Consider the following 25,776-nt stretch of genomic DNA (forward strand, 5'->3'; position numbering starts at 1 on the left):
TCACTAGTTTTACTAGGTTACACTTAGTTTTCTCACTCGGTTTTACAATTATGAGGCAAGGATAAAAAGGTAATGAAAAGAGAAAACAACAAAAATAGGAAAGTACAAGAACCTTGGATCGGTCGAACCCGCTCACTATAAACTCGGTTTTTACGATCGAAAACTGAAAAATTATGTTTCTGCTATCGTTATCATAAAATTACAAATAAAATTTGCTTTCTTACAATGGGGGCGTCATGTCTTATAGGGGGCGTTATATCTAATTAAGATAAGGGGGCGTTATGTCTCGGGTTTTATCTTGGGGGGCGTTTTGACCGAAATTCGAATATCACGAACCATTTTAACAACGCGAAAAAAAATTTACGCGTAATAAAATTAACGCGAATCTAAGAAAAGTTCTGGTTAAATGCTTATAGTAAATAATTAACGCGATTTTTTGAATAATAACATGTATCGTTAACTGGAATTTCCTATAATAAGGTAAATGTAGACATCGCTTGCAATATTTTTACAAAAATAAGTCCCTCTTGATATTCTCATACATTTCTTTATATTTTAAACATCAGACAAACAGTCGCACCACTTGTACCGGCCCCTGTGTTCGTGGTTAATATTTTTTGATATAAGACGAACAAAAAAATATATTAAAATCTATGAAATAAAGCTCTGAAAATTACATGCCTAAATGCATCTCGGTCTCAATATGTCAATGAAGTTAAATGAAATGTTAATCGACTCATGTGTGGTGTTTTTTTTTTCGCCTTCCTGGTCCTAGCCTCCTACGCAAACGTTCTTTTGGCTCGTCACGCAATTAATTACCAAGGGAAAAGCTCTGGGAACGAGGTTGGTTGGAGGAAAGATTGCGTGACAGGCCAAAATAACGTCTACGTAGGAGGCTATCCTGGTCTAAGCCGACAGTTTTCTTGCTTGTCCTTTTCTAACATATAAACAAACAACTACAGAAACAGAGGCTCTGGGAACGAGAATGTCCCAAGGCAGTCTATCGAAAATGGACCGCGCTTGCGTAGCCCGGCAATCAGATTGTGAGATTGCCTTATGGTCGGTCACTGGGTTATGCAAATAAGGGGTATTAGCCGTATATAGTTACACCGATCCCACGTAAACGTGATTTCCCCAGTATAAAATGAACGAATGAAAGACCCAAGACCCTACAATACATCAAGAATTTTGCCATTACTTAGCCATGTTAATTTTCTCAGGGTACTGAATCGGCTGGCTTCGTGTAACCATTGCTATCGTATGTCCCGGGGGGAGGGGGGGGGCACGCCCATCCTGACGTATATGAGCTTTATAGGTATGTGTTGCAGCAGTTTAGTCTGGGATAGGGTATAAAAATCAGCCAGTTCATGGTCTAGAATAGGGTATCATTTGAAACCTTGAAAGACAAAGAGGCTTTCCCAAACGTAAATAAAATCATCGTGGCAACGTTTGTTGACAAATGGTTTTCCATTAAAAACACAACTAATGAAAATAGCTCTAAAAAGGCAAGTTTGGGATAAGGTAAGGGTTTCAGAGTCCCGGTGGTACACCCCACCCAAAAATAATTCCCAATGTTAAGACCTTTTCACGTGCATGTGAACGCAATTTTTAGCTTAAACATGACCCATAAACGAAGAGTTGAATTAGACCATTAGACGTGAATCGTGAATCATCTTCTTTTTCGTGACTTTATTTTTGATTCTTCAAGTAGTTCTAGTAAACGTACATCTTTGTTTTTGCTCTGTGGTTCGGTTTTAAATAAATGAAACTTTTGTCAGCCATTTTGCTGCGTGCATGATCTTGACAAATATGCAGAGTACCCCCCCCCCACCCATGACTTTTTCCTCCGTAGAGCTCCCGGTGAGGGAAATAGGAATATAAGCACGAAGCTTAACCACGAGCTCATTTTCTTTGTGATAATGATACAATTTTTGCACTACGTTTAAAACGGAAACACGCGTGCCTTTTTTAGCCTCTATTTTACTTTTACGGTGTTGTGTTTCACATCCGCATGAAATTTATTATTTTATATAGAGCAGCACTTTTACTAACACATTACAAAGCTGATATTTACACCCTCAAAATGATACTTGTTTTCATAAGAACTAAACTCTGTCCTCTACAAAATTCTCAAAGCCCATATACGGCGCACAACTTGAAGTATAAACAAAAAACTCACTTAAAAATGCTAATCTGGAATCAAAATTTTCTCTGCAGCTTAAGCAACCACAACAGGACGTTCGCAAGAACGTCGATTTAAAACTAACTTTTGTGACTATCTAGCTAGCTTCATTCAGTTCGTGGCAAAACTATCCTTAAGCTGAATATGTAAAAACAGCTTTCATTTCCAAAAAGAAATTTGAAAAATTCGCTGTTGTGGTTCATGTAACGCGCAACGCAAAATTTTGGTCTTCTTTGTACCAAGATTTTTGCTTAGCGACCTGTGGTTTCCTTCATCTCACGACGATTTTTTCAATTTATACATTGCAGTTTACTGGTTGGAATGCTTATCAAGGTTTAACGTTTTAGCTATAAATTTACAAAGCTTCATTGTTATATTACAGGGTGTAGACACAAAACTTAGTCGTTTTTAGACCGTTTCATAAAAGACTTCCACCTCATCTGGTTGAAAGTTAACAGTACCCGCCAGGAATGTTTTGGCGAAGGTGCTCCCATAGATGTGTCCAGTTGGCGGGTTGTAGGTGTCGCCAAGATTTGTGTAGGAATAGCTGCTTGGTAAGGTGTGGTCTGCAATGTGAATATCGTGTCCCCATCCAAATGTGGGTCCATAACTAGAGCAACTGAATGTAGCATATTCGTAAGAACTATATTCTCCTGGTGGCCTGAATGCTACTGGTGCCCAGCCTGGCTTGTTTACCAACGAAAACAAGAACGTGGTGGGACTGGGCAGCCACATACAAGAAGCTAATTGGAAAGAAGGAAAAAAGAAAGAAAGAAAGAAAGGAAATAATTACACAAAAAGGGAAACAGATCTGTTTTAGCAGAATAATAGAAATAAAGTAAACAATTACTTTTTGCTGTTTCCGTTATTAAACTAAAGGTAATTATTGAATTCTCTTATCGCCGCGCGCCAACCTCGCTTCCAGGGCTTTTCCCTCGGTTGATTTGTCCCCAGCTACAATCGGTAATTTACAAAACATCCTAGCAAATTTTCTCCAAGGGAAACCGTCCCAGCAAGCACTCAATCTCATTCCTAAATTTGCCAGCCAGCTCAAGTTCAGCCTGAAGAGCGGATATTTTGCGGAGCGGATCGGTTGGGTACTTCTGTAATTATAATGTTTCTGATAATTCCTGTACTGTGGGCTACTTTGTATTCACTAATGATACGTTTGAAATCTTTGAATATCTGCAAGAATACTAGCTCGTGATTTTTTAGCCCTTATCTCCTGTGAGTTGTCTGAGTTTATATCCACGATTTAATCTGGTGGGTTCCAAAACCAAAAAAGAATAAAATAAATAAAACTAAATGAATTATAATACCAAAAAGCATGCAAAAAGGATAAAAGAAAACAGGAGTAAGATTCGAGTAAGTATATTGCATGAGTACTCAGTAAAAATATGCCTAGTAATTAATAAATGGCTGTTTTTATGCTAAATGTCGTCTAGACGTCTTTAACGGCTAAGACGTTAAAGGCGTCTGGTATAAAAACGGGATGCATTTAGTAGACAGCTTTTCAGAAAATAAAAAATAAAAAAATACTGGGTTCGACACTCGGAGGACACTGGACACGAAGACGTAGAGCCATCAGACGTTAAAGGCGTCTGTCTCATTTACTGTTTTTATACTAGTTAACGACGTCCCGTTTTTATACTAGACGGCTTTAACGTCTGAGACGTTAAAGCTGTCCGATAAGAGCGTCGTTCAGACGCTCTTACGAAAAGACGTTAAAGCCATCAGACGTTAAAGGCGTCTGTCTTATTTCCTGTTTTTATACTAGTTAACGACGTCCCGTTTTTATACTAGACGGCTTTAACGTCTGAGACGTTAAAGCTGTCCGATAAGAGCGTCGTTCAGACGCCCTTACGAGGAGACGTTAAAGCCATCAGACGTTAAAGGTGTCTGTCTTTTTATTTACCATTTTTATATTAGACGTTAATGTCGTCTCAAAGCAGCTTTAACGTCTAAGACGGCTTTAACGTCTCTAGCATAAAAACGGCCAATCGGCCAACATTTACCATGGTCTGCACTTACAAACCATAGATGAAGGGCCTGAATAGATTGACGAATTTGGCCTTAAAAAAGTACCCGGATGGCAAGATGTTTTGCGAAATATTGAGCGGATTCGCGGATTTAGAAAATGCAGTGGATCGCGGATTAGCTGAGAATTTTGGCGCGGATTCCGGACTCTTCATATCAGGAAGCTCTGGATATTAAACGAAGTTCGGATCACTTTGGTTGGTCTTCTTCGGTATTTGGCGAAATTATCGCAAAAATAAACCATAAAGAACTTAAGTGTTGTTTTTAATCTCATCAAAACTGCTAATTCTGATATGCTCTTTCATTTTGTAATTTTCGTCGATTTCCACAATTGTTTTATATATTTAAAGCTCCCAGGTCCCCACTTGTTTTAGCACGCATAATTACAGAGATCCTCGCTCCATGGAATTTTTTTCGAGTCCATTTATGTCCTAGTTCAGGAGTAGGATGCTTAGCAATTATTCCATTAGCGCGCGTTGCATATGAGTTGTTATTAAAAACTATCAATGGTTTTGATTAGTTAACAGGCTATTGCATATGAGCTCTTATACCATTCGCCACAAATATGGTAGCCAAAACCCGTCAACGAAAACAGCTGGGGAGCTCAAATATTGCAATTCTTTAGGCGTTTTAATAAAAAAATTATTCCACGAGCGCGCGTTGGATATGAGATCGTTATAGCCACATATCTACATATCTACCATCCCATATCCAACGCGCGCTCGTAGAAAAATTTTTAAGTATAACTATCTCATATACAACAAGCGCAAGTGGAATAATTGTTTTATTAAAAACACCCAAATAATTTCAATATTGGAGCTGCCCGGCTGTTCTCACTGGCACGTACACTCACCATATTTTTGGTATACGAGCTCATATATGAGCTCATATACCGTGGCCTGTAAACCAATCAAAACTCAGGAAAATTAATATACCATGGCTAGTTTTTAATAAATCATCATACAGCTATTTCAATAAACGTTGTCGGGTCAAAACTTAAAGCTAAAAGGCAATATCGTATGGCGTTCTGGGTATTCACTACAAATTTGCATATAAGCTTCATTAAATGCACAAATTTGTATTTCGCACGTGGAGAATTCACGAGTTTGTTTGTTTGTTTGTTTTTCTTCTCAGGAGGCCTTTCTGTAGCTTTACTTTCACTGTCGCTTAGCTCTGACTTTTGAAAATTCTTCTAAAATTCAGTGTGGCTAAAAGCACCTTGTTTCAGATGTCTGAAGAGAAAGAAAACGTGCAAATTCGCGTTTGTCATGTCACTATATATTTTAGTATTCAGCACGTGCAATTGCTCTCTTCTTCTACCCATACTGCCTTTCAGTCTTGTCTTTAAGCTTTGATCCGGACAACGTTAACTGAAATAGCTGTATACAGAGATTCGAGGTGATAAATCATAAATATAGAGTGAACTTTACTCACGTGTCAATGAGGCACTCGTGTATCCTCCAAAGATGTACTTTCCAACATGGATAATTGTAACCGTGGGGCCTTTATTATCGCACAGCCTATGGAAAGTAAATGAAGACCAGCCATCTACTGTTGCAAGCCAGCAGCGCTTCCAGTGAGTGTTACTCTGCACGACGGGCTTCAACCAGTTACTTAAAGCAGTCAGGTGATTGATATTCTTTTGCAAGATTTTTGAATCCGCTAAACCAGCTGCAAAAATGGAGAAAATTAAAGATTTTGACTCAACTTGGACACCGTCTTGGCGTATTCGTTTTCGTCTGCAAACGGATATCCTTTTATACGTTAAAAAACATAAGTGTATGTGATGTAAATCGTGAATATTTTCCTAGTGGATAAATTGGTGAACGGAGGATCAACAGAGAACTATCTCTGTTTACGTAATTTTGCGTGGACAGAAATTAACTGACATATACATTTGTCTACACTGACAACTTAAATTCCAAAATTGTTTCGTCATCCGTACATCCCAGGAGTTCACGGTACTCTTGCTATTCCGCGATTCCACCTCTGTTTTTGTTACGGTATCCTTTTTGCCTTTATCGAAAAAGATTTTAGTGTGGATTTGTTGTCAGAAGACAATTTCCGTCACGTTTTATCCGAGGTATTTTCAAGAAACCCTTCGCAGATAAGGTATAAGCAGAGCTAGAAAGAGCGATTTCAAGCTACACGGAGCGAAAGTAAACATCGATGTTTTCGTCGTTTCGTTGTTGTATAAGTTAATCATTTTATCCTAAAATCTGAAAAGTGTGGGGAATTCTGTGAAGCCCTAACTGGTGGGGCATTTGACTGCCTAAACTGCCAACACAGAGGGGAATTTGACCAAAATTTTTCGAAAAAGTCAAATGCCCGGGGGGGGGGGGGATGGGCGGTTTTGGAAATGACTCATACATAAAGGAGCTACGTCATGGGGATTTCGCAGATTTTGTTCTAAACTGTTCTGAAACTGAAGTGGTAGGCAACTTAACCCATAAAACAATTATCTTTGAACATCCAAAGGAAGATATAATCTTAACTTTGCAGATAAAAATCAAGCTACGGCTATAAATATCGATTTTTTTTTAACACGCTCGGAACAACTTGAAAAGTTAAGCCTTAGTGTTTCAAGTCGCAATCCGTTTCCATCCGAGCCATCGGCAGCCAAAGATGCTCGTTAACAGTTTCAGTGTTCTAATACAGCAATTTTTATTAAAAATGGACTATTATTTTTAAGTTTCCTACGACACAAATATAAATTTCGGCTGTTCAAAAATCTGCTAAAATCCGGGACAAAGCCCTTTTAAAAAGCAATTTAATGGTTTCTTCATGTGTTTATGGACCTCGACTACGGCGGCCTTTTACGGACAAAATAACGAATGACCATACATCAATATTATGTTTCATGCATCGATGTTGTGTGAACTAAGAGATGTTTGATACAACTAAAAAGATGTTCGATACAACTAAAAGATGTTTGATACAACTAAAAGATACAAAGTATTTGATACAACTAAAAGATGTTTGTTAGTTGTATCAAATAATTTGTATCTTTTAGTTGTATCAAACATCTTTTAGTTGTATCAAACATCTTTTAGTTGTATCAAACATCTTTTAGTTCACACAACATCGATGTATGCAACATAACATTGATGTATGGTCATCCGTTATTTTGTCCGTAAAAGGCCGCCATATTGTACTGACCGTTTTCACAATGGCGACCAACAGATCCTGGCAAACAGACACAGTTGTATCCATTTGTAAGTTCCTTACATGTCCCTCCGTTCAAGCAGGGGCCGCTGCCACACCGGTCAATATCTGAAAGAATAAAATAAAATAAAATACACTAGAATCCCGAAGGAAACATGGAGGAGAACAGTAGAGGGTGAGAGGCGGAAGATGGGTTTGGCCATCTGGGCAGAGGCAGTCAATGTTGCGGAAGACAGGATATAGTGGAGGAAACTGATCAAAGGCCCTATTCTCCCAGAGGAGAATTAAGGATTCAGATGATGAGAATCCCGATTTAATAACGGTAAGCAATATCCGGTGGATAGCGAAGTACATTTCGTATGACAGTTATCCACTGGAGAGTGATTTATCCAGTGGATAGCATTATCCACCCTTTGAGCAACTGGGGCCAGAACTATGACTTGTTAACTAGATGACCAAGGTAGATCAAGTAGGTCAATAAGGCTATCAGCAAAGTAATCTCCTCCGGGGGACCTCCATATGAAAGCAATAAAACGAAGTAATGCACAAAGCAAAAATTCCCGGCTTTTTCAAATCAATGAAACATTGGAACACTCCCAAAGCTATTCGACGGGCAAATGAAACACTAAGTTTAAAGGAGCTACGTCTCGAGGATTTTGCAGATTTTTAATCTTAACTGTTTTGAAATTAGTGGTAGGCAACTTAACCCATGAAAAACATTATATGTGAACATCTAAAGGAAGATATAACCTTAATTTGCGGATAGAAATCAAGCTACGGCTGTAAATTTCGATTTTTTTTTGTATGACGCGTGGAAACAACTTAATTAAGCCTTTTAAATTTTTTTAAATTGCAATCCATTTCCATCCGAGCCATCCGAATCCTACCGGGATTTAGAAATTTTTTCACAAGCCGTGCATTAAAACTTGGATGTTTAACTAGTACTCACCGTGATTCCGCCCCAAGCCAACCAAAAGCCACTTGTTCACAGAGGAAGGGAACACATGAAGACCCAGAGACGATCCTGTATAAGGAACAAAATAAGTAACCTGCAAATGCACACAGGATTACCGGTTGTTGTTTTTCCCAGGACGGGGTCTCTCTCCTCCGCAGAGGCTCCTTTAGTGGGGGAAGGCGAAAAACACGGGCGCGCTTACTTTTCACCTCTCCCCATTTCCCAGCCCGGAAACACGAAAGAGGCCTCTGCGGAGGAGAGAGGGGCGGGGTACTATTTCTTTTGTGCGAGAGGGCGGAGCCCCGAGGTCCAACTCCTTACCCTTTTACGTACCATTTTTGACAGCAAAGGTAATCCTTTCTAGTAGACCTTCAGTGGAAAACAGTCTCTTTTTCACATACCTACAGACTGCATTCTGTTTCTCTTTTACTTTATTTTACTGTAGAAAACCTCTTAAAATACTTCAATCGGAATCAAACGTGAGTCGTGAATCACTCACAAACGTTTTCCCGCGCTTCACGCCGGCGACATGTATTTGCTTCGAGATTTGATTGGTTCAATGGATTGTCTGCGTCCCGTGGGATTGACCAGAGTGATGACTTTGGTTAAACGCAAGCGAAAATCACTACACAGTCAACTGTCTCTCTTAACCTCTTTAAGACGGACACCTGTTGTTGGTCCCGTCCCTGCCGTTCGAGTTTCAGTCACTTTACTGTAACTAACACACTATAAGACGGACACCTCTCTAAGACGGACACTTGGAGCCGGTCCCAACGGTGTCCGTTTTAGAGAGAGTTGAATTTACACTGTACTCATTTTAGTTATCAGTATCAGTGAATTACCTCCCCATTTGTTGCCTTGGATGTCAATGTCAGTCACTTCTGGAGCCGGAAGACGCGTGAATCGAGTTTCTGGGACTAACGGGACTTCTTGAATAAGTTTCAATCCTGGCTTCTCTCGTACGTTGACCCACTTAGCTGGTAGTATCGTGTGCCACTGCTGACCATACACGTCCTGGCTTTCCATGTACAGACGGTGGCGTTTGCTGACACCATACAGGCGTTTATGTTCAGGATCGAACGCCAGAATTGTGAAAAGAGTTGGATCAACGGCTGAGATGAAATGAAAGTGAAAAATTAATTGGATATTTTCCGAAATTTTCGTATTTCCGGATAAACTTTGGCAAGGAATGAAGCCCAGGGGGGGGGGGGGGGTACTCGGGATTTCAAGTGACGGGGATGATCGAAGGATTTTTTGGGTTTAAAATTTTTGATTTCGGGATTTGTTTGGCTTGGAAAATTTGGCAAGTATTTTTTGGGGTGGCTTGATTTAAGAAGAGATTTTTTTGGGTATAAAAACAATCTAAAGATTTGTGGTAGTACACGTTTCTAGTGTTTTTCCTTACCCTTTCTGGAAATTTAAGGGTCAGAAATTTGGCATGGGATTTTTTAGGGGTTAATTTTTGGTCCAGATATTTTTGGGGTTTTGTTGGAAGCCGTAGGGATTTTTTTGGGTCTTGATTTTTGCCCCTGTTCGATCATCTCCGTCACTTGAAATCCCGAGTACCCCTCCTGGGGAATGAAGATCTTGGTGTTGTTTTTTTTTTATATTATATGATTTATATTCAGTTCATATGTTTAACTATTGTTCTATCAATTTTTTATTTTTTCCTTTTGTTAACATGTATTAAGTTGCTATTTTTCCCCTGTTTATTCTTTTTGAACCTGTTCTTTGTTTAACATCTAATTTTTCCGCTTTCATGAAACTACTTTTTAACCCCCATGGTCAATATATCAATTCTCCATAATGGTCCTCATACATTTCCTGTAGTACCAGTTAGGAGAAGTGCTTCAAATATCAAAATAATTTCCCAATGGTGATCATTTGGTTAATTCCCGTGACCTGTGTGATGGCACATGTATTGATACTACAAGGAGAAATTTGATTTCGGTCACTCTGCTGCGGAGGGGTCACCTTACCGCCGCCTGGTTAGCTCAGTTGGTAGAGCGCCGGACTGCTGTGCGAGAGGTCGTGGGTTCGAACCCCAGACCGGACCAACACTCAGGGTCTTAAAATAACTGAGGAGAATATGCTGCCTTTGTAATTACATCTGCAAATGGTTAGACATTCTAGTCTTCTCGGAAAAGGACGATAAACCGTAGGTCCCCGGCGTCTCCTGTATCTTCAGTCTTAACAGGGGACGTGAAAGAACCCACGCACTATTCGCAAAGAGTAGGGCACGAAGCTCCCGGTGTTGTGGTCTGGCCTTTACAATTGTATAGTAAACAGTATGTGTAAAGCGCATTTGAACATATGCATATGAAAAATGCGCTATATCAATGCATTATCATTATCATTATCATTATCGGGTAGCAGTTCTTGCAGGATCTAAAATAAATGGCTTGCTATCCTTCGAGAGAACAATACAACAAACAGCAGGAACAATGATCCTAGCTCTCAAAACAACAAAAAACAGCAACTGCAACACTAGAGGACCAGTAGAATTACAAGCTTACAAGAACTGCCACTTAAGTGCTGGGAGACCATTTCTACTTGTCCTCTTACCGAAGGAGGATTTTCCTTCATTTTGGATCCCCACACAAGTACTTTTTGGAAACCTGTTAAGGTAAGTATGATGACAAGTTAGTGATGTTTACAAAATACCGTAAAGTTCCGGTTATAAGCCCTGGGCTTATACAACTTCATAAGGGGTTTTGTGTGGGCTTATAAGCGGAGGAGCTTATATCCGGGAGGGCTTATAAGCGGAATAAAAAAAACGTTTCGAAACGAGCCACGGGAGTGTTGGTCGAAATACGTTTTTAAGTTAAAAATGCATAATAAAGCAACATTTAGCCCTGTTCAGTACCGTCATCCGGCAGAGGGGGACTTATATCCAAGGGGGCTTATAATTGGATGTATTTTTTTGTTTCCAGGTAGATCGGCCTATAACCGGAGGGGCTTATAAGCGGGGGACTTATAACCGGAATTTTACGGTATATGTACAGGGCCGTAGTAGAAGGCCCCCCTCCACTTTTTTGGGAAAAAAGTAAGTAGAATAGGTCTAATTAGCTCGTAACAGTCGGGAACAGTTGACCTCGCTCCCAATGTGTGGCTTCAATAGCTCAGTTGGTAGAGCATCGCACCGGTATCGCATAGGTCGCGGGTTCGAATCCCGTTGAAGCCCTGAATTTTTTTCAGGCTTCTTTATTCCAAATAAACAATAATGGTTGATATGTGGAGAGAAAGAACTCAGAAAAAAATTCTGAGTTCACAGATGGAAATTCACTGCGATGATCATTTATCACTTTCAGTCGGGAACAGTATATTAAATTAAGAGTTAATTAATAAGCATCCGAGGCGAAAATGTGTATTGTAACAGCATTTTAAGCTCAAATGTCTCCCTCACTCCAAATATTGTTTCTACGGGCCTGTATGTAGTAAACCAAGCTTTTTACTATCAAAAAAGTGATATTGTATTAATCGAGCTTAGAAGGAGTAAAAGTATTTGTCAGGATTCCGAAAATATCGTTTTACATCTCTTGCCTCTCTTAGATTCTTCAGGCCACCGAAATAAATTATACTTCTTTAATAGACTTCAATAATCAAGATAAACTTGGTTACACGTTAAAAGAGTCACTTCGCCCAGGGAAGCCTCCCAGTTTTTTTTTTTTTAACTAGTGAATTATTAGCAATGGCTTCTATCATTTCTTCAACAAGAACGAAACTTTCTAGTGCCGAACATGGCAAAAAGTGTTTAGCCGTTGCTCTAAAAAAGGGACCACAACAACCACACTGTATCAAACAGTTCCACTTTAATGCCAGCACCACCAAGCATATACTGCCTTCAACTCTAACAGACAGTTCAATCTCATTCTCGTTCCCAAAGCCCGCGTACCCCTGGACCAGCGCTGGTCCAGGGGGACGCGGGCTCTGGGAACGAGAATGGTTCAATCTCAAATTCCAAACAAGATAACCTTTTGGAACATGCTTTATATGTGTACACTTACATTTCATCTTCACTGTATTCGCCAAAGCACAGAAACACAATCGGTTCTCTGCCGTCATGTGCACAAAGAAAGCCAAGTTTAACGAGTGCCACGCTTTCTGAAAAATGTAAAATTGGGAATTGTAAAACATTGCTCATTATATTATGTATTTAAGTGTGTTGTCCAGAGTTAAATTCTTTTTAAAGCCATACCTTTTGGGAGGGTCCTGAAGGGAAAGTGGGGGGGAGGGGGGTATAAAATCCCATTTCCCAGCCCAAAATTTGCCCAAATCCAATTTTCCCAGCCTATTGTTTTCCCGATTTTCCAAATGCCATTCCCAGTTCTATTGCTTATTTGCTTGTGATTCTCAGTCCCACTGACCGAAATCCTATTTAATTTTCCTAGTGAAATTTGCCCAAATCCCAGTTCCCCTTTTACGCCTTCCGGGCCCTTCTTTGTTGTTGTTGTTGTTGTTGTTGTTGTTGTTGTTTCAACATCACTGTAATAATAAACTCTTTGCACCACTTAAGGCGTAAGAAATACAACGATAAATTATATAGATCCCCGATAACTCGAACTCTGAAGGGAAACGAAAAATAGTTCGAGTTAGCAGGGTTTCGAGTTATCGGGGTCGATTGAATATTCAATTTGCCAAGTTAATAATTGATAGTTTATCGATTTTTCAGCACATCAGTATACAGTACAGTGCAAAATAACCTTATCTCATCAGAAACTCTCACACGATCATACATTTTTATGATAAGAGTGAAAAATGACTGTCAGATACGTGATCTATTTCTATTTAAAATCAAATTGCTGTAGTATTCGTTTTAGTGTTTATAATTATCCGATTACACGGCGAGAAGAGCTATAAGATATCAATGGGCATACTTGGCGAGCTGCAAGAACCATAATTCGAGTTATCGGGGTAAATTTGTCCAAATTTTGTTCAAGGGAAACGAAATTTAGTTCGAGTTAGCGGGGTTTTCGAGTTATCCAAGTTCGAGTTAACCAAGTAAAAATGACTGAAAAGTGGGTTCAAATCCAAGGGAAATGGAAGTTTGTTCGAGTTAGCGGGGTTGTTCGAGTTATCCGAGTTCGAGTTACCGGGGTTCTACTGTAGTTGAACCCTTACCCAGAAGTGAAAATGAAAACATCCCACCCCTTCCAAATCTCCACTTCCATCGCCCTCAGGTTAAACATCTTTTTAATAGTTTCTGGTTAATAACCAACACAACACTCAATTCATTGCTAGATTTACGAACGTGCTGCCAACCTTCCTCTTCAACTGGCTTCCCATAAATCTCCACGCGCATGCATCTCTTTCCTTGAGTGCCACTGAGGTCAAATGTTACTTTTGAAGCCTTCTGGGGCACAATCAACGTGTGGGTGATCACGTGGTCGACCTGGTTTCCTTGGAAACGCTACAAAACAGACAGAAAAACGCCTGAGATACATGCTTCTGTTACAACCTTGGAATTCATCAACACGTGTAAACCTTTTCATTACAGGGCGCATTCAACTGTTAATAAGAAAGGCGACGACAGTTTTTAATCTGTAAAATGTTTTGATGTGTAAATAAATTGTAAGTTAAATTCATGTGATTGATTTAACTGATCGTTTTAGTTACATTTTTTTTCTGTTTATTTGCATAGCCTCGTTGCGTTTAAGCTGAAATTTCGAAGAAGTATTTACGGCAAGGCTCCGAGTTTTGTAGCTGTTTACTAAGAGGGCTTGTCCGAAGAGAGGTGCTTACGGACGCTTCCGAAAGAAAATGTCGATTAGTTTCGCTGATGAAGCAAAGATTTAAGCCGGCACTGAAACCAGTTTGGAGATCCAAAAGGATTTCCCTTAAGACCAAATTAAGACTATTCAACTCAAATGTAAAAACAGTGCTTCTCTATGGCTCCGAAAGCTGGAAAACAACACAGGAAGTAGTTAAAAAGTTGAGGGTTTTTATCCACAAGTGCCTCCGTATTATATTGGGAATAGGATGGCCACAAAAAAAATCGAACCTGGAAGTACGAAACATCTGTAAACAAGAGGACATCATGGTGAGCTTAACCCGCAGGAAATGGAGATGTAGGATTGGGCATGTGTCGAGGAAAGAATCGGGGGATGTGGCTAAAGAAGGTTTATTCTGGACACCAGAGGGAAAGCGAGCACGGGGAAGGCCTAGAACAACTTGGCGAAGGTCGGCCGAGAAAGAACTTAAGTCCCTGCACCTGACCTGGAATGGGATCCGGAAGGCGGCACAAGACCGCTCCCGCTGGAGAGAGACTGTAGAGGCCTTATGCGTCCAATGGCGCGAAAAGGATCGATGACACACTAGGCGATTTTTTTCGCCAATCGCGGCGAATTTGATCGCCAGCGATCGGCGAATAAAATCGCTGATATCTGACATGTCAGATATCAGCGATTTTATACGCCGGTCGCGGCGATCGGCGAATAAAATCGCCAAGTGTGTCGCCGGCTTAAGATTACAGGTCATTTGGACATATTTGGTAGAAATGATGTACCTTGCGCGTTTTCCCGCGCTTTGCGCCGGTCACGTGTATTTGGTTCGTGTTCTCATTGGTTCATCATGATGTTTACGTTTACTGTTTTCTTTTGTGACTGCTTTCGTTTTAGAACATTAAAATCAAAACTGCTCTATTTTTCTTTGACCTACTTTTCTTCTTCCATACTGTTGAATGCTTTTCCCGTCAAACGCCAGGTAGAAAAATTCAGGGGGCATCTCGCATACATTGTCGAGTTGGCACAATTTCCCCTGAATTGATACCTGTTGAAGTATAAGAAAGTTCACTGTCGAATACTGAAAGGTGGGGAACGTATTACAATTAATCCTTTTGTTAGGCCGCTAAAATTTTTGACGGCACCGAAAAAAGCTGATTGAGCAGAGTTTGCGCGTTGTTGAAAGGCGCAAGAACTGTTATACTGGGTCATCCGACTGACAATAAACACTTGTTTCTCAAGCACGAAAAGTAACCAAGAGTACTTGCTCAACTAACGGAATAGGGTCTAGTTATATCACAAGTGAGTTACCCCTCCTCCATCCCCCCCTCTCTTCCAGCCTCCATCCTTTCCCCCCCCCCAGCGTATTTGGCACGTTACAACTTTCCCAACATCCCGGGGGGTACTCCCATAGATTTCAGATAGGGGTGTGCCGCGAAGGTTCTTAAACCCTGACCCCATTTAAGGATACAATACAATACAATAACAAGCTTTATTTGCATGACTATAAGTAAATACAGTATTGCAAAAGCGTACAACTAAACTAAAGCGAAACTTATAACAATAATAATCATGTAATAGGAATGAAAAAAGAAATTATGTATGTGTAACATTACTTTCATTCGATAGAAGATTATTTCGTAAAGATAAGCATCTCACAATGAACTTCATAAGTTGAGTATTTAAATAAAGAAAAAAAATTGAAAGATAAAGAAAGCGAAAATTGACACCCTATTCAAGGGAAGGAGAAGCGTTCCGTGACGACCTAAATAACGGCTAACCGCGCACGGCAAAACACAAATCTTTATAAAATCGCTTTACTAATACTTGAACAGAAAGTTCAGTTTTAAAATACCTTTTTTCGTTTAGCTGGGCGCTAATTTTAGCTGATAGAATTTAGGTACCCTATCTAAGGATCACATGAGGCCGGGAACACATTGCCAAAAAGAGCAAAAATGATACCCTATTTAAGGACCGAGAACCTCAAAAACCATACCCTATCCCGCGGCTAGGCTTTTATAGATTGTGCTAGCATAATTTTTGGCATAATTGGAGCTAAAAAGCATAATTTGTGAAACGAGCACTGCCACGGCAAAATTAGCAATTTTTAGCACTTTTTGGAGCATAAATTCATAAAATGTAGTAAATATGGTGTACTTTCTACAGAAATAAATGAAATTTAGGTAGTTTGTTCTTGCAATGCGTGTTTTAGCTATACAATTGTGATTGTTAAGTCGTTGGAGGCATTTTACAAACGGTTTAGAGATGCGAGCAGCTAATTTGGACAGCTGACGGCCGTGATAAACTGCCATAAACACAAATAAATTTACAACAACAGTTTATTTAAAAAACATCATAATTTGGTGTCGTTATTGCGCACCTCTATGTATAGAATCTACGTCATTTTGTGAGCATAATTTCGGAAATCAGAAGCATAATTTGGGAATTCTGGCATAATTTTTGCATAATTTGGCAAAATTTTGAGCACTGCTAGTAGCATAATATGCCACTTTTAGGAGCACAATCTATAAAAGCCTAACCGCGGCACATACCTATATAACCCACATATGGGAGTACCCCCCCCCCCCCCCGGGCCCAACATTTCCACGGTTAGAGAGAGGCGCTGTTGTGCTTTCTCTTATCAGAACTCTTACCTGACTAATGGAGTGCTTCTTTAGGAGATCAATGGTCAACGTCCTGACACGATCCGACTCCTGAACACACCAGACCTTTTCTGGTCCCGAGTTCAGACGGGATTGATCCCGCGTCCCGTTCTCTGTTTCACTCGATGCTGTTATTTGTGAATCTTTTATGGCCCCAGACTCCATACCAAGGGGGCTAGGAACTATAAAAAAATTTATGACTTGCAATTACCCTTCAAGGTCCTTTGCTATTAAAAGACGTCATGGATTATACGGAACCAGTCCTCTCAGATGATTGGTCTCTGGGTCCAACAACAAAAAACTTAGGGCACCGGGCTCCGGGCTCTGGCCCAACCCGCCGATGAATGTTATGTATTCTTCTCTTTAAAAAAGCACATTCGTGGAAACCCTGCAGATGTTTTGTTCTCTTCGGTAAAGCTAAAGCCTGGTTTTCACTAGCGACGCAAGCACAAGCGCAAGCATAAGCGCAATCACGCAAAAAGGACAAATTTCGATCCTTGTTCTTGTGCTTGCCGCAAGCATAAGCACAATCATAAAACTGCAATTTGCTTGTGCTTTTGCTTGAGTCGAAGCCGTTTTCACAGTGAAATAAGAGCTGTTATTCTTGCGCTTGTGCTTGCGTCGCTAGTGAAAACCAGGATTAAAGCAGTGCACATGAGTATTCGCTTACCATTTCTGTTGTCGACAAGATGGCAACCATAAAACTCAATGGCCATTGACACATGTGTGTTCCAAGTGCGCGGATTGATTCGTAAATACTGGCTGATGAGGGGAGGACTGATAATGGATACTTTTACCGGCGTAGATTTGTCGTTAGCAGGAAATTCCTGAGTTAAATCGTGTTTAGAATTATTAAGAGGCAACAACAGTATATATTTCCTCCGGGGAGGGCACGTGGAAGAAATTGGGTGGGGGCGCTCAGCTGCGGTCTAGAAACCCCTACCACGCCTGACAGACCAAGAAAAGCTCCACTTTCCCACTCCATCTCAGACTAAAGACTTTTAAAATTGTTTACCCCATCTCAGACTTAAGACTTCAATTGTTTACCCCATCTCAGACTTAAGACCTCAATTGTTTACCCCATCTCAGACTAAAGACTTCAATTGTTTACCCCATCTCAGACTTAAGACTTCAATTGTTTACCCCATCTCAGACTTAAGACTTCAATTGTTTACCCCATCACAGACTAAAGACTTCAATTGTGTACCACATCTCAGACTTAAGACTTCAATTGTTTACCCCATCTCAGACTAAGGACTTCAATTGTTTACCCCATCTCAGACTTAAGACTTCAATTGTTTACCCCATCTCAGACTTAAGACTTCAATTGTTTACCCCATCTCAGACTAAAGACTTCAATTGTTTACCCCATCTCAGACTAAAGACTTCAATTGTTTACCCCATCTCAGACTAAAGACTTTAATTGTTTACCCCATCTCAGAGCAGAAGTGATGAGGATGTTTTAATTTTTAATTTTTTTCCACAATACTACAGCATCCGCAATTTTTTTCGCACATTTCAAAGCGATCTGATTTAGATTAACAGAAAGATATAAAATTGACGTAATTTTGTCCCATTTAGCTACACAATCTTAGACTAAATAGCCAAAGCTGTAACCCCATCACGGGACTTGCTAGGTCAAAAACGGGACCCCACCCAGCGGCACATGGCGTATAAGTACTCCACCCCTCCCCTCCCCGGATATTAGGCATTCGTGCTACAGGGGAATCACTGGAACATGTCGCTAAAAGAGCTCTATGATCTTCGAGACTTAAAAAATAAAACAAACTGGAAATAATGAAGATGAATTCTTCAACAATGACACGAGCATGGGACGGTTCGACGGAAATCGAACCCATGTCGCTCTAACCAACTGAGCTACGAGAAACTCTTGGTGAGCAAAATCTTTAGCATCTGAAAATATTATGCAATATGTGAAAATTCAAGCAGCAATCACTACATTCTCGACCCCATAGCCCTTTCGTTTCTCTTAGCCGACTTGGCACGAGAAAACGGAGGGCTCTGGGGACACAGGATTTTTGAATAAATTCAATTTTTTTATTGGCTGGTTGGAACAAAGAATTCCTAAACGGAAGTCGAAAACGTAACGACTCTCTCATACATTCTTTTAAAACGTCATGACTGCATACATGAAGACCGGAAGTCCTAGAATCTTGGACTGGAAATCCTGTGTCCCCAGAGCCCTTCGTTTCCTCGTGCCAAGGCTCGGCCGGCTAAGAGAAACGAAAGGGCTATGGGGACGAGAATGCAATTACTAATGGTTTTCCGGTCGTTTTGTCCCTGAACACCTTCCACATTATGTTATCGTCACTGGAGTGTATCAGGAACGAAGTCACGTGACTGTCATTCGACCCCTCGATCGATATCTGAAAAAGAGCGATGATAATTAATAAAGTACCGCAAACTTTAAAGTGGAATAATCAATATATATGCGATAATTTTTAGGATTGTCTGCGAGCGTCCTTGTTATCCCATTTAGCATTGCAATTTGGAATTAGAAACGATCGATCGCCAAAACTCACACAAAGAATCCAAACTTTTGCGACGAACATCAGGGCATTACCCTAAAACTAAACTCGAACTCTACCCAATATCATTCTAAAGATACATGTACTAATCATAACCAAAGACAACGCGGAAATTTTCCGAAGACTTTCGAACATTACCGGAAATTTCCTGTTGAAGATGACCTGAAGACATTCGAACGTTACAATACTGAAAACGGCATTGCACCAAAAATCGTATCTTTGCAATAATAGTTTATTCTTGATGTGATTTTTAGTTTCATTACCATTTCAACTTTAGTCCTAGAGCGGAAATCCACTTGCAGAAAATTGTTGCGGTCATAATTGAGCATTCCGTCTTCAACCTTAAACACTCCGTGAGAGCCAGGTCTTGAAAAGTGAGGACAGTTGCCCGTTTTGTTCAGTTCAGTCTTCAAGTAAGACGAACAAGACAACTGGCTTTCCTTGATCTTGCCATCCCTCATACCCAAAGGGCGAAAACGGGAGCAAACTACCAAAAGAAAATGATGAAAAAAAGCATAGTTAGTCACCTCTACTAACTATGAAAAAAGTCACGAAAATATAATATTTCTATAGAGTGATTTTCGGTCGTAAAACCAAAACCAAAGTATTCATTCTGTCAAATCACAAGACACAGGCAATCCAGTAAACCAATTAAAACACGAGGCAGATCCATGTAGTCGGTACGAAGCGCGGGAAAAACGCGTACATGTGAGAACAAGTCACAATTGGTTTTGGTTTGTTTGGTTGAAAAGTGGCGCGAATTTTTTATTAAAATTAATCAAAAGCAATTAGTTATGTAAGGATAAAGCAAATGCAAATTACTTTCGGCATTCAAGTGAGAATTGCTTGAACCAGACACTCGTTATACTGGGAGAACTAATATCTGATTTCTTTAAAGAAACTATGTCACGGGGATTTCGCAGATTTTTTATCTAAACTGTTCTGAAATTAGTGGTAGGCAACTTAACCCATAAAAACATTATCTTTGAACATCCAAAGGAAGAAATAACCTTAATTTGTGGATAGAAATTGAGCTATGGCTATAAACATCGTTTTTATGAAGACGCGCGGAAACAATTTGAAAAAGTAAGCCTCACTTTTTCAAGTTGCAATCCGTTTCCTTCCGAGCCATCCGCAGCAAAAGATGCTCGTTAACAGTTTCAGTGCTCTAATATAGCAATATTTCAATAAAAATGGACTATTATTTTAGGTTTCCTGCGACACAAAAATAAATTTTGGCTGTTCAAAAATCTGGTAAATTCGTGACACAGTCCCTTTAACAAACACTAACCCCGGGGGAGGTACTCCCTATAATGTCCTATACGGGGAGGCTCCACCCGAAAGGGGTACCTTTTTCAGGCTTCTGAGGTATATGAAAGGGTAGGAATTTCACAAGTTTAGGTATACGAAAGGGTGTGGAAATCTGACATTTAGGTTTTTTCAAAGGGCCCTTAATTAAAATATTACGAACAGATGCAATTTATGGCTTATTATTCCAATTTATTAAGCGCTAGATGAAAATGACAAGAAAATGTCATGTTTTAAGTCTATACCATGTCTTTCAGGTATATGAAAAGGGTACCTTTTTCAGTAAAAGGTATACGAAAGGGGTACAATTTCTTTCAAAATGGTATATAAAAGGGTTAGGGGTAAGAGCTCGGGGCGGAGCCTCCCCGTACAAAACTTTTTTGGGGTACCCTCCCCCCCCCGGGGACACTAACTTGGTGCGTAGTACTCAAACGAAGTGCTTCCTCGTTCTGTTTTTGGTGCTCCATCCAAGTTGACATCATCCCAATAATATTCCACAGCTACAAAGCTTGACGTTCGTGAAATCCTTCCAGGCGGGGTCGTTTTCTGGAGGTCAACTTTGAAATTTGCAGCGAGGGTAATATTTTGGCAGGAATCCAACTTATCAAACTGAAAGATATCAACGCATAAATTACAGCGACTGTTGTTAAAAAGCTAGAATTTGTCCCCAACAGCACAGGCTCTCATTGGCTATTTCGCGGTCACATAACATCCGACAATAAAACTGTTTCCCGCCAAGTCTGATCGGGCAAACTGTTTAAAAACCCCAAAGGGATGTGGCATCTCCTTTCCCCTGTCCCCCTGCCCCCTTTTCTAGTCCATCTAAGGGACGGACCATTATTTTCTTGGAGGGGGGGGGGGATGAAAAATTTTCCTCTGCAAACTTTTTTTTTAGTTTATGCATCTCTGCAAACATTTTTTTTGGAATTTCTTACTATTTTTTGTTATACATATCGTGTTTGCAAACAATTTATTTTGTCTTTCCAGGCCCTGCAAACAATTTTTTTCAATATTTTTCATCCCCCCTCCCCCCTCCAAAAAAATAATGGTCCGTCCCTAAGGGTTAACAAAAACAGAAAAATGCCAGGAATTTTATCGGCAAAACAAATGTCAACTATGAGGCGACCTTACAGTCAATCACGTGTTGTTTTTTGTTTTTGTTTTTTAACGCAATTTTGGAGCTTACCTTAACGATCAAGGCTGCCTCCTGATTTATCAAGCTGGTATATTCTGGTCCATTCACGATATGAGCAGAGTCAAACTCGAGCTGTTTAGGAAAGGACCACTTTACCACAAGCTTGGCAGCCGCGCCCTGTGATTCTTCGTCGTTGTGTGCTATGAATAGGTGCTTAGCAACCAAGCCACTGCGAAAAAACGGTGAGTAGTTTGACTAACAAGATTGCGCCGGAATCCTATTCCTGTAACACAAGTCGCTGTTTCGAAAATTTTACTCCAGTTGAACTATTTGAGTGGTTTTCAGCAGTTATGACCCCCTTATCGAAATAAACAGATGAAACATACCAAGATTTTTGGTGAAAAATGCCCCGCTGTTATGCGAATTTCCTGCACTTTTTCCGCGTTTAGTGCGGGTTGCATGTTTTTCCGCGTTTAGTGCGGGTTGCATGTTTTCCCACGTTTGGTGCGGGTTGCAGTTTTTCTGCGCCTTGCGCGGGTTGCATGTTTTTCCGCGCCTTGCGCGGGTTGCATCTTTTTCCGCTTTTGGTGCGGGTGCATGTTTTCCGCGGCTTGCGCGGGTTGCATGTTTTTCCGCGTTTGGTGCGGGTTGCATGTTTTCCCGCGTTTGGTGCGGGTTGCATGTTTTCCCGCGTTTGGTGCGGGTTGCATGTTTTCCCGCGTTTGGTGCGGGTTGAATTTTTCCCGCGTTTGATGCAGGTTGCATGGTTTCCCGCGCTTGGCAAGAATTGCATTGTTCTTCGAGTTTTGATTGGTTCATTCCGTATTTACATCGTTGTGATTGGCTGGATGTGATAACTGTGGTTTAAGTTTGACTACCTTTTTTTACAACTTCCAGAAAGCCGCTTTGTCACAACTCTCGCCATATAGTAAAATGATGTGAGTAGTTATGTGTTTTATTTTATACACTGTGTATATGAAAAAAATGGTTACTCGATACTTTATTGAACTTGTGGAGACGGCGAAGAAACCGAAGAATTCCTTAGTAACAGCGTTTTAAAACTACGTAATACAAATAATGCTGTTGCCAGGGCCGTACCCAGGTTTTTTTTGTCTGCGGGGGAAAGTTTTCCTGGCGGGGGCAACTGTTTATTTTTCAGTTTAGTTTTTTTTTTCTTTAGTTTTTTTAGTTTTTTAATTTTCCCGGCGGCGGCAATTGCCCCCCTCCCCCCCCCCCCCCCGCTAGGTACGGCCCTGACAACTAGCAGAGGGTTTAAAGCAAACTATACTTACCCTTGGATAATGGCCTGAGACTGATTTGCCAACGATAGAATTACCACAAGCCGCGGGTCTCCTCCATTTTTAGGGACACAAGATTCTTGTGGTACGACAGATTGTGCCTAGAGATAAGCAGCGAGTCTAAGTTAACATAATTTTCAGTTTTTCTTATCCCGGGGTGAAAGGCACCTTTATATAAAAAAATTCTCGATAACTCTACAAATGAACTTGCTACAAAATGTGCTTTTGGCCGACTTTGTTGCTTTTTAAAGGAGTTTTTATGGATACAATTGTCTTGAAAACTCTCTTTGAGAAATTAAAGCGAGAACAAAACTAAATGATTAAGAGAAAATCCGCCAGGGCTTCGAGTAGTTATTGGACAAAATTATGTACCAAAACTATTTACACCTGATTGCAAGCTTTTGTGTTACTGCTTCAAATATCTTATCGAAAGAAATCTTTTCTAGCAACACCAAACATCGAAAACAAATTTCCAAGTTCCACTGAATTCCCATGAATCGCTTAAAAGATGTGAGCTTTTGCCCATAGCTTGTGAACTTTGAATATCATTTTCTCAGACTCTGATAAGAAATTGTTGTACCAGAATTATTATTATAAGACGAATTTACAAAATGGCTACACGTGAGATTTTGCCTATAGCTTGTGAACTTTGAAATTCATTTTCTTAGGCTCTGATAAGAAATTGTTGTTGGTGTTATCACGGATAATTACTTACATCTTTACCTTTTATTAAGGGTAGGAAATAACGCAATAGGATTTAAATTATTCTGGTACTTGATTTTTGTCCAACTTTAATAAATATTACTCGACTTCCTGGTGGATTCCGTCTTAAATTCATGGAGTCTGAAAAACAGGGGTTACATTTTTAGTTCACTGATAAACTTTCAAAAAACACAGTCGATCAGATCAGTGCATGAAGCTATACTTCAGCAAGTTAATAAAACATGTTAGAAGAGGCAAACTCTGTTTAATTAAGTTTAAGATCTGCCTGCACTGAAACAATTTTTTTTACATCGCCGACATGCAATACATACTGCAAGTTTGTAGAACAATATCTTAAAATAGTTGAAAATCAGTCACAATAATACAAAAAACGGTAATGCATATGTAGCTTGCTATATTATGGGCACATGTATACATGTAATAGGATATTTCCGTTAGTATCGTTGAAATTTTTAAATGTAGTGTTTTAAATTAAAAAAAAATACGAAAACTTCTTACCAGCGCTTGACTTAGCATTAGCAGCAGCAACAAGAGAGTTACCATCTTAACCACTTTGCCCAAAACGGTTCACATTTCAAGCCACTCTGAAAGACATAAAGCAAAGGAGACTTTGTTAATAACAAAAACATATCACACGACAAAAACCTTGAGGGGGCAATAAATAAAATCAGCCAATCAGAGTGCCTTAATTTTTAAGTATATTGGGCTGGGTAAACTTTGTACGGAAAAAACATAGACGGCAAACTGATCCTTACGGCGTATAACTCTTTAACCTTTCATTGAACTATCAAGCTTGTTCGGGACAGTGCTAGGAGAATATCGGTCCCTTGGTCTTTTCTGTACGGACCTCGCTGTACTAGGTCCATACTGTTGAGACTTCCCGCTGATATTCTCCAAGTATGGCCCTCGACATTGACATTACGACATATCTGTACCTAAAAAAGTGGTTTGATATGAGTTGTTTTTCCAATAGGAAATAAAAAAATCGGACGTATCACCTTTAATGTTACTGTTGGTTTTCTATTTCTATAAGAGTTTAGCAACCATGAAACAGCTGAGCATCTGTGGCTCTTTAATACTGGCTAAATTTTGCCTTCTTCGCTGGGCTGGGCTTCACAGCCAAATAATGTATACCGTACTCAATTCATTATATGCAAATTTGTCGGTCATTTTAACTCGGCCAATTTTGAAGACACTTATGTTTTGGTTTCCAATTGAAGAAGATAATTGGCTTTAATGCATCAAGAACTTTCCGTTGGATATTAAAAACGCATTTCGCCTTGCAGTTACATCTGCGTACAAGTATTATTCATGATTAACTTTAGCTATAAATTTAGGCGGTGATAAATTTTTTATGTCCCTCAAAAAAGAGACTTGTTAATAAAGCTGCACTGAAAAATAACACACTGAGTTTACTATCGTCCGCGTGTTCGAAACAATTGGCTTCAGATAGGTTAAAATTTTCGAAAATTAAAAAAAAAATGTTGAAAGAGTCCTCCACATTTTCTCGACTTTTGGTGTCTTGGCATGGTCTTTAAATTATACATTCTGTATTCAACGTAGACTCTAGATCATTTGCACTTAAAACTCGTGTTCTAAGATTAAAGGCGGTTTGAAAAAACAGTCCTACTATAAACAAGAGCAGGGAATATCATTCCTTTTAAACAACGAGAAAACTTTCTTCATTTGCTTACACCATCTGATGTTGAAAGGTGTTGTTTTGTGGTCTCAAGTTTTGGCAGAATCTTTTACCCTCATTTCAACGCTCTTCCCCGAGCCGATAGCCTGCGAATACAGCCGCCTCTCCACGCTCCAATCCGCAACGCAGCAAGCGGATCGGAGCGTGGAGAGGCGGCTGTATTCGCAGGCTACCGAGCCGATAGATTTAAAATTTAATATATTTTTTCGTATTTCTTTTTAAACTCGCTTAAGGCAAAATTGTTTTTTTAGAGAACAGAACGGATAATTTCTAACTGTTCAAGGCGTCACAAAGGAAAACTGCTGAATTTCTTTTAATTGCTAACAAAGTTCGTTTCTTTCG

General features: G+C 39.9%; 2 protein-coding genes across 2 annotated transcripts in view; one reads left to right on the forward strand and one right to left on the reverse strand.

The window, feature by feature from the left end:
* Positions 1–1,662: 1,662 nt before the first annotated feature.
* Positions 1,663–24,372, reverse strand: LOC144666112 (uncharacterized). Its single transcript, XM_078527470.1, has 17 exons — positions 24,234–24,372; positions 23,007–23,113; positions 21,766–21,943; positions 20,993–21,188; positions 19,535–19,758; positions 18,999–19,109; positions 17,393–17,549; positions 16,714–16,904; positions 14,997–15,107; positions 13,602–13,749; positions 12,347–12,443; positions 10,905–10,957; positions 9,182–9,451; positions 8,334–8,408; positions 7,379–7,492; positions 5,654–5,890; positions 1,663–2,925 (listed from the first exon to the last, which is right to left on the reverse strand). Exons 1-17 carry the CDS (start codon positions 24,276–24,278, stop codon positions 2,591–2,593), a joined length of 2,649 nt encoding a protein of 882 aa, XP_078383596.1. The 5' UTR covers positions 24,279–24,372; the 3' UTR covers positions 1,663–2,590.
* The window catches only part of LOC144666118 (lysine-specific histone demethylase 2-like), a 43,215-nt gene continuing 36,503 nt past the window's right edge, over positions 19,065–25,776 (forward strand). The window contains exon 1 of the transcript XR_013573124.1: positions 19,065–19,074. The gene's annotated coding sequence lies outside the window, so the exon portion shown is untranslated. The remainder of the gene's footprint in view (positions 19,075–25,776) is intronic.

The sequence above is a fragment of the Oculina patagonica genome, chromosome 9 (assembly GCF_052425735.1).
Source record: "Oculina patagonica isolate OP01 chromosome 9, crgOcupat, whole genome shotgun sequence".
In the NCBI taxonomy this organism is placed as follows: domain Eukaryota; kingdom Metazoa; phylum Cnidaria; class Anthozoa; order Scleractinia; family Oculinidae; genus Oculina; species Oculina patagonica.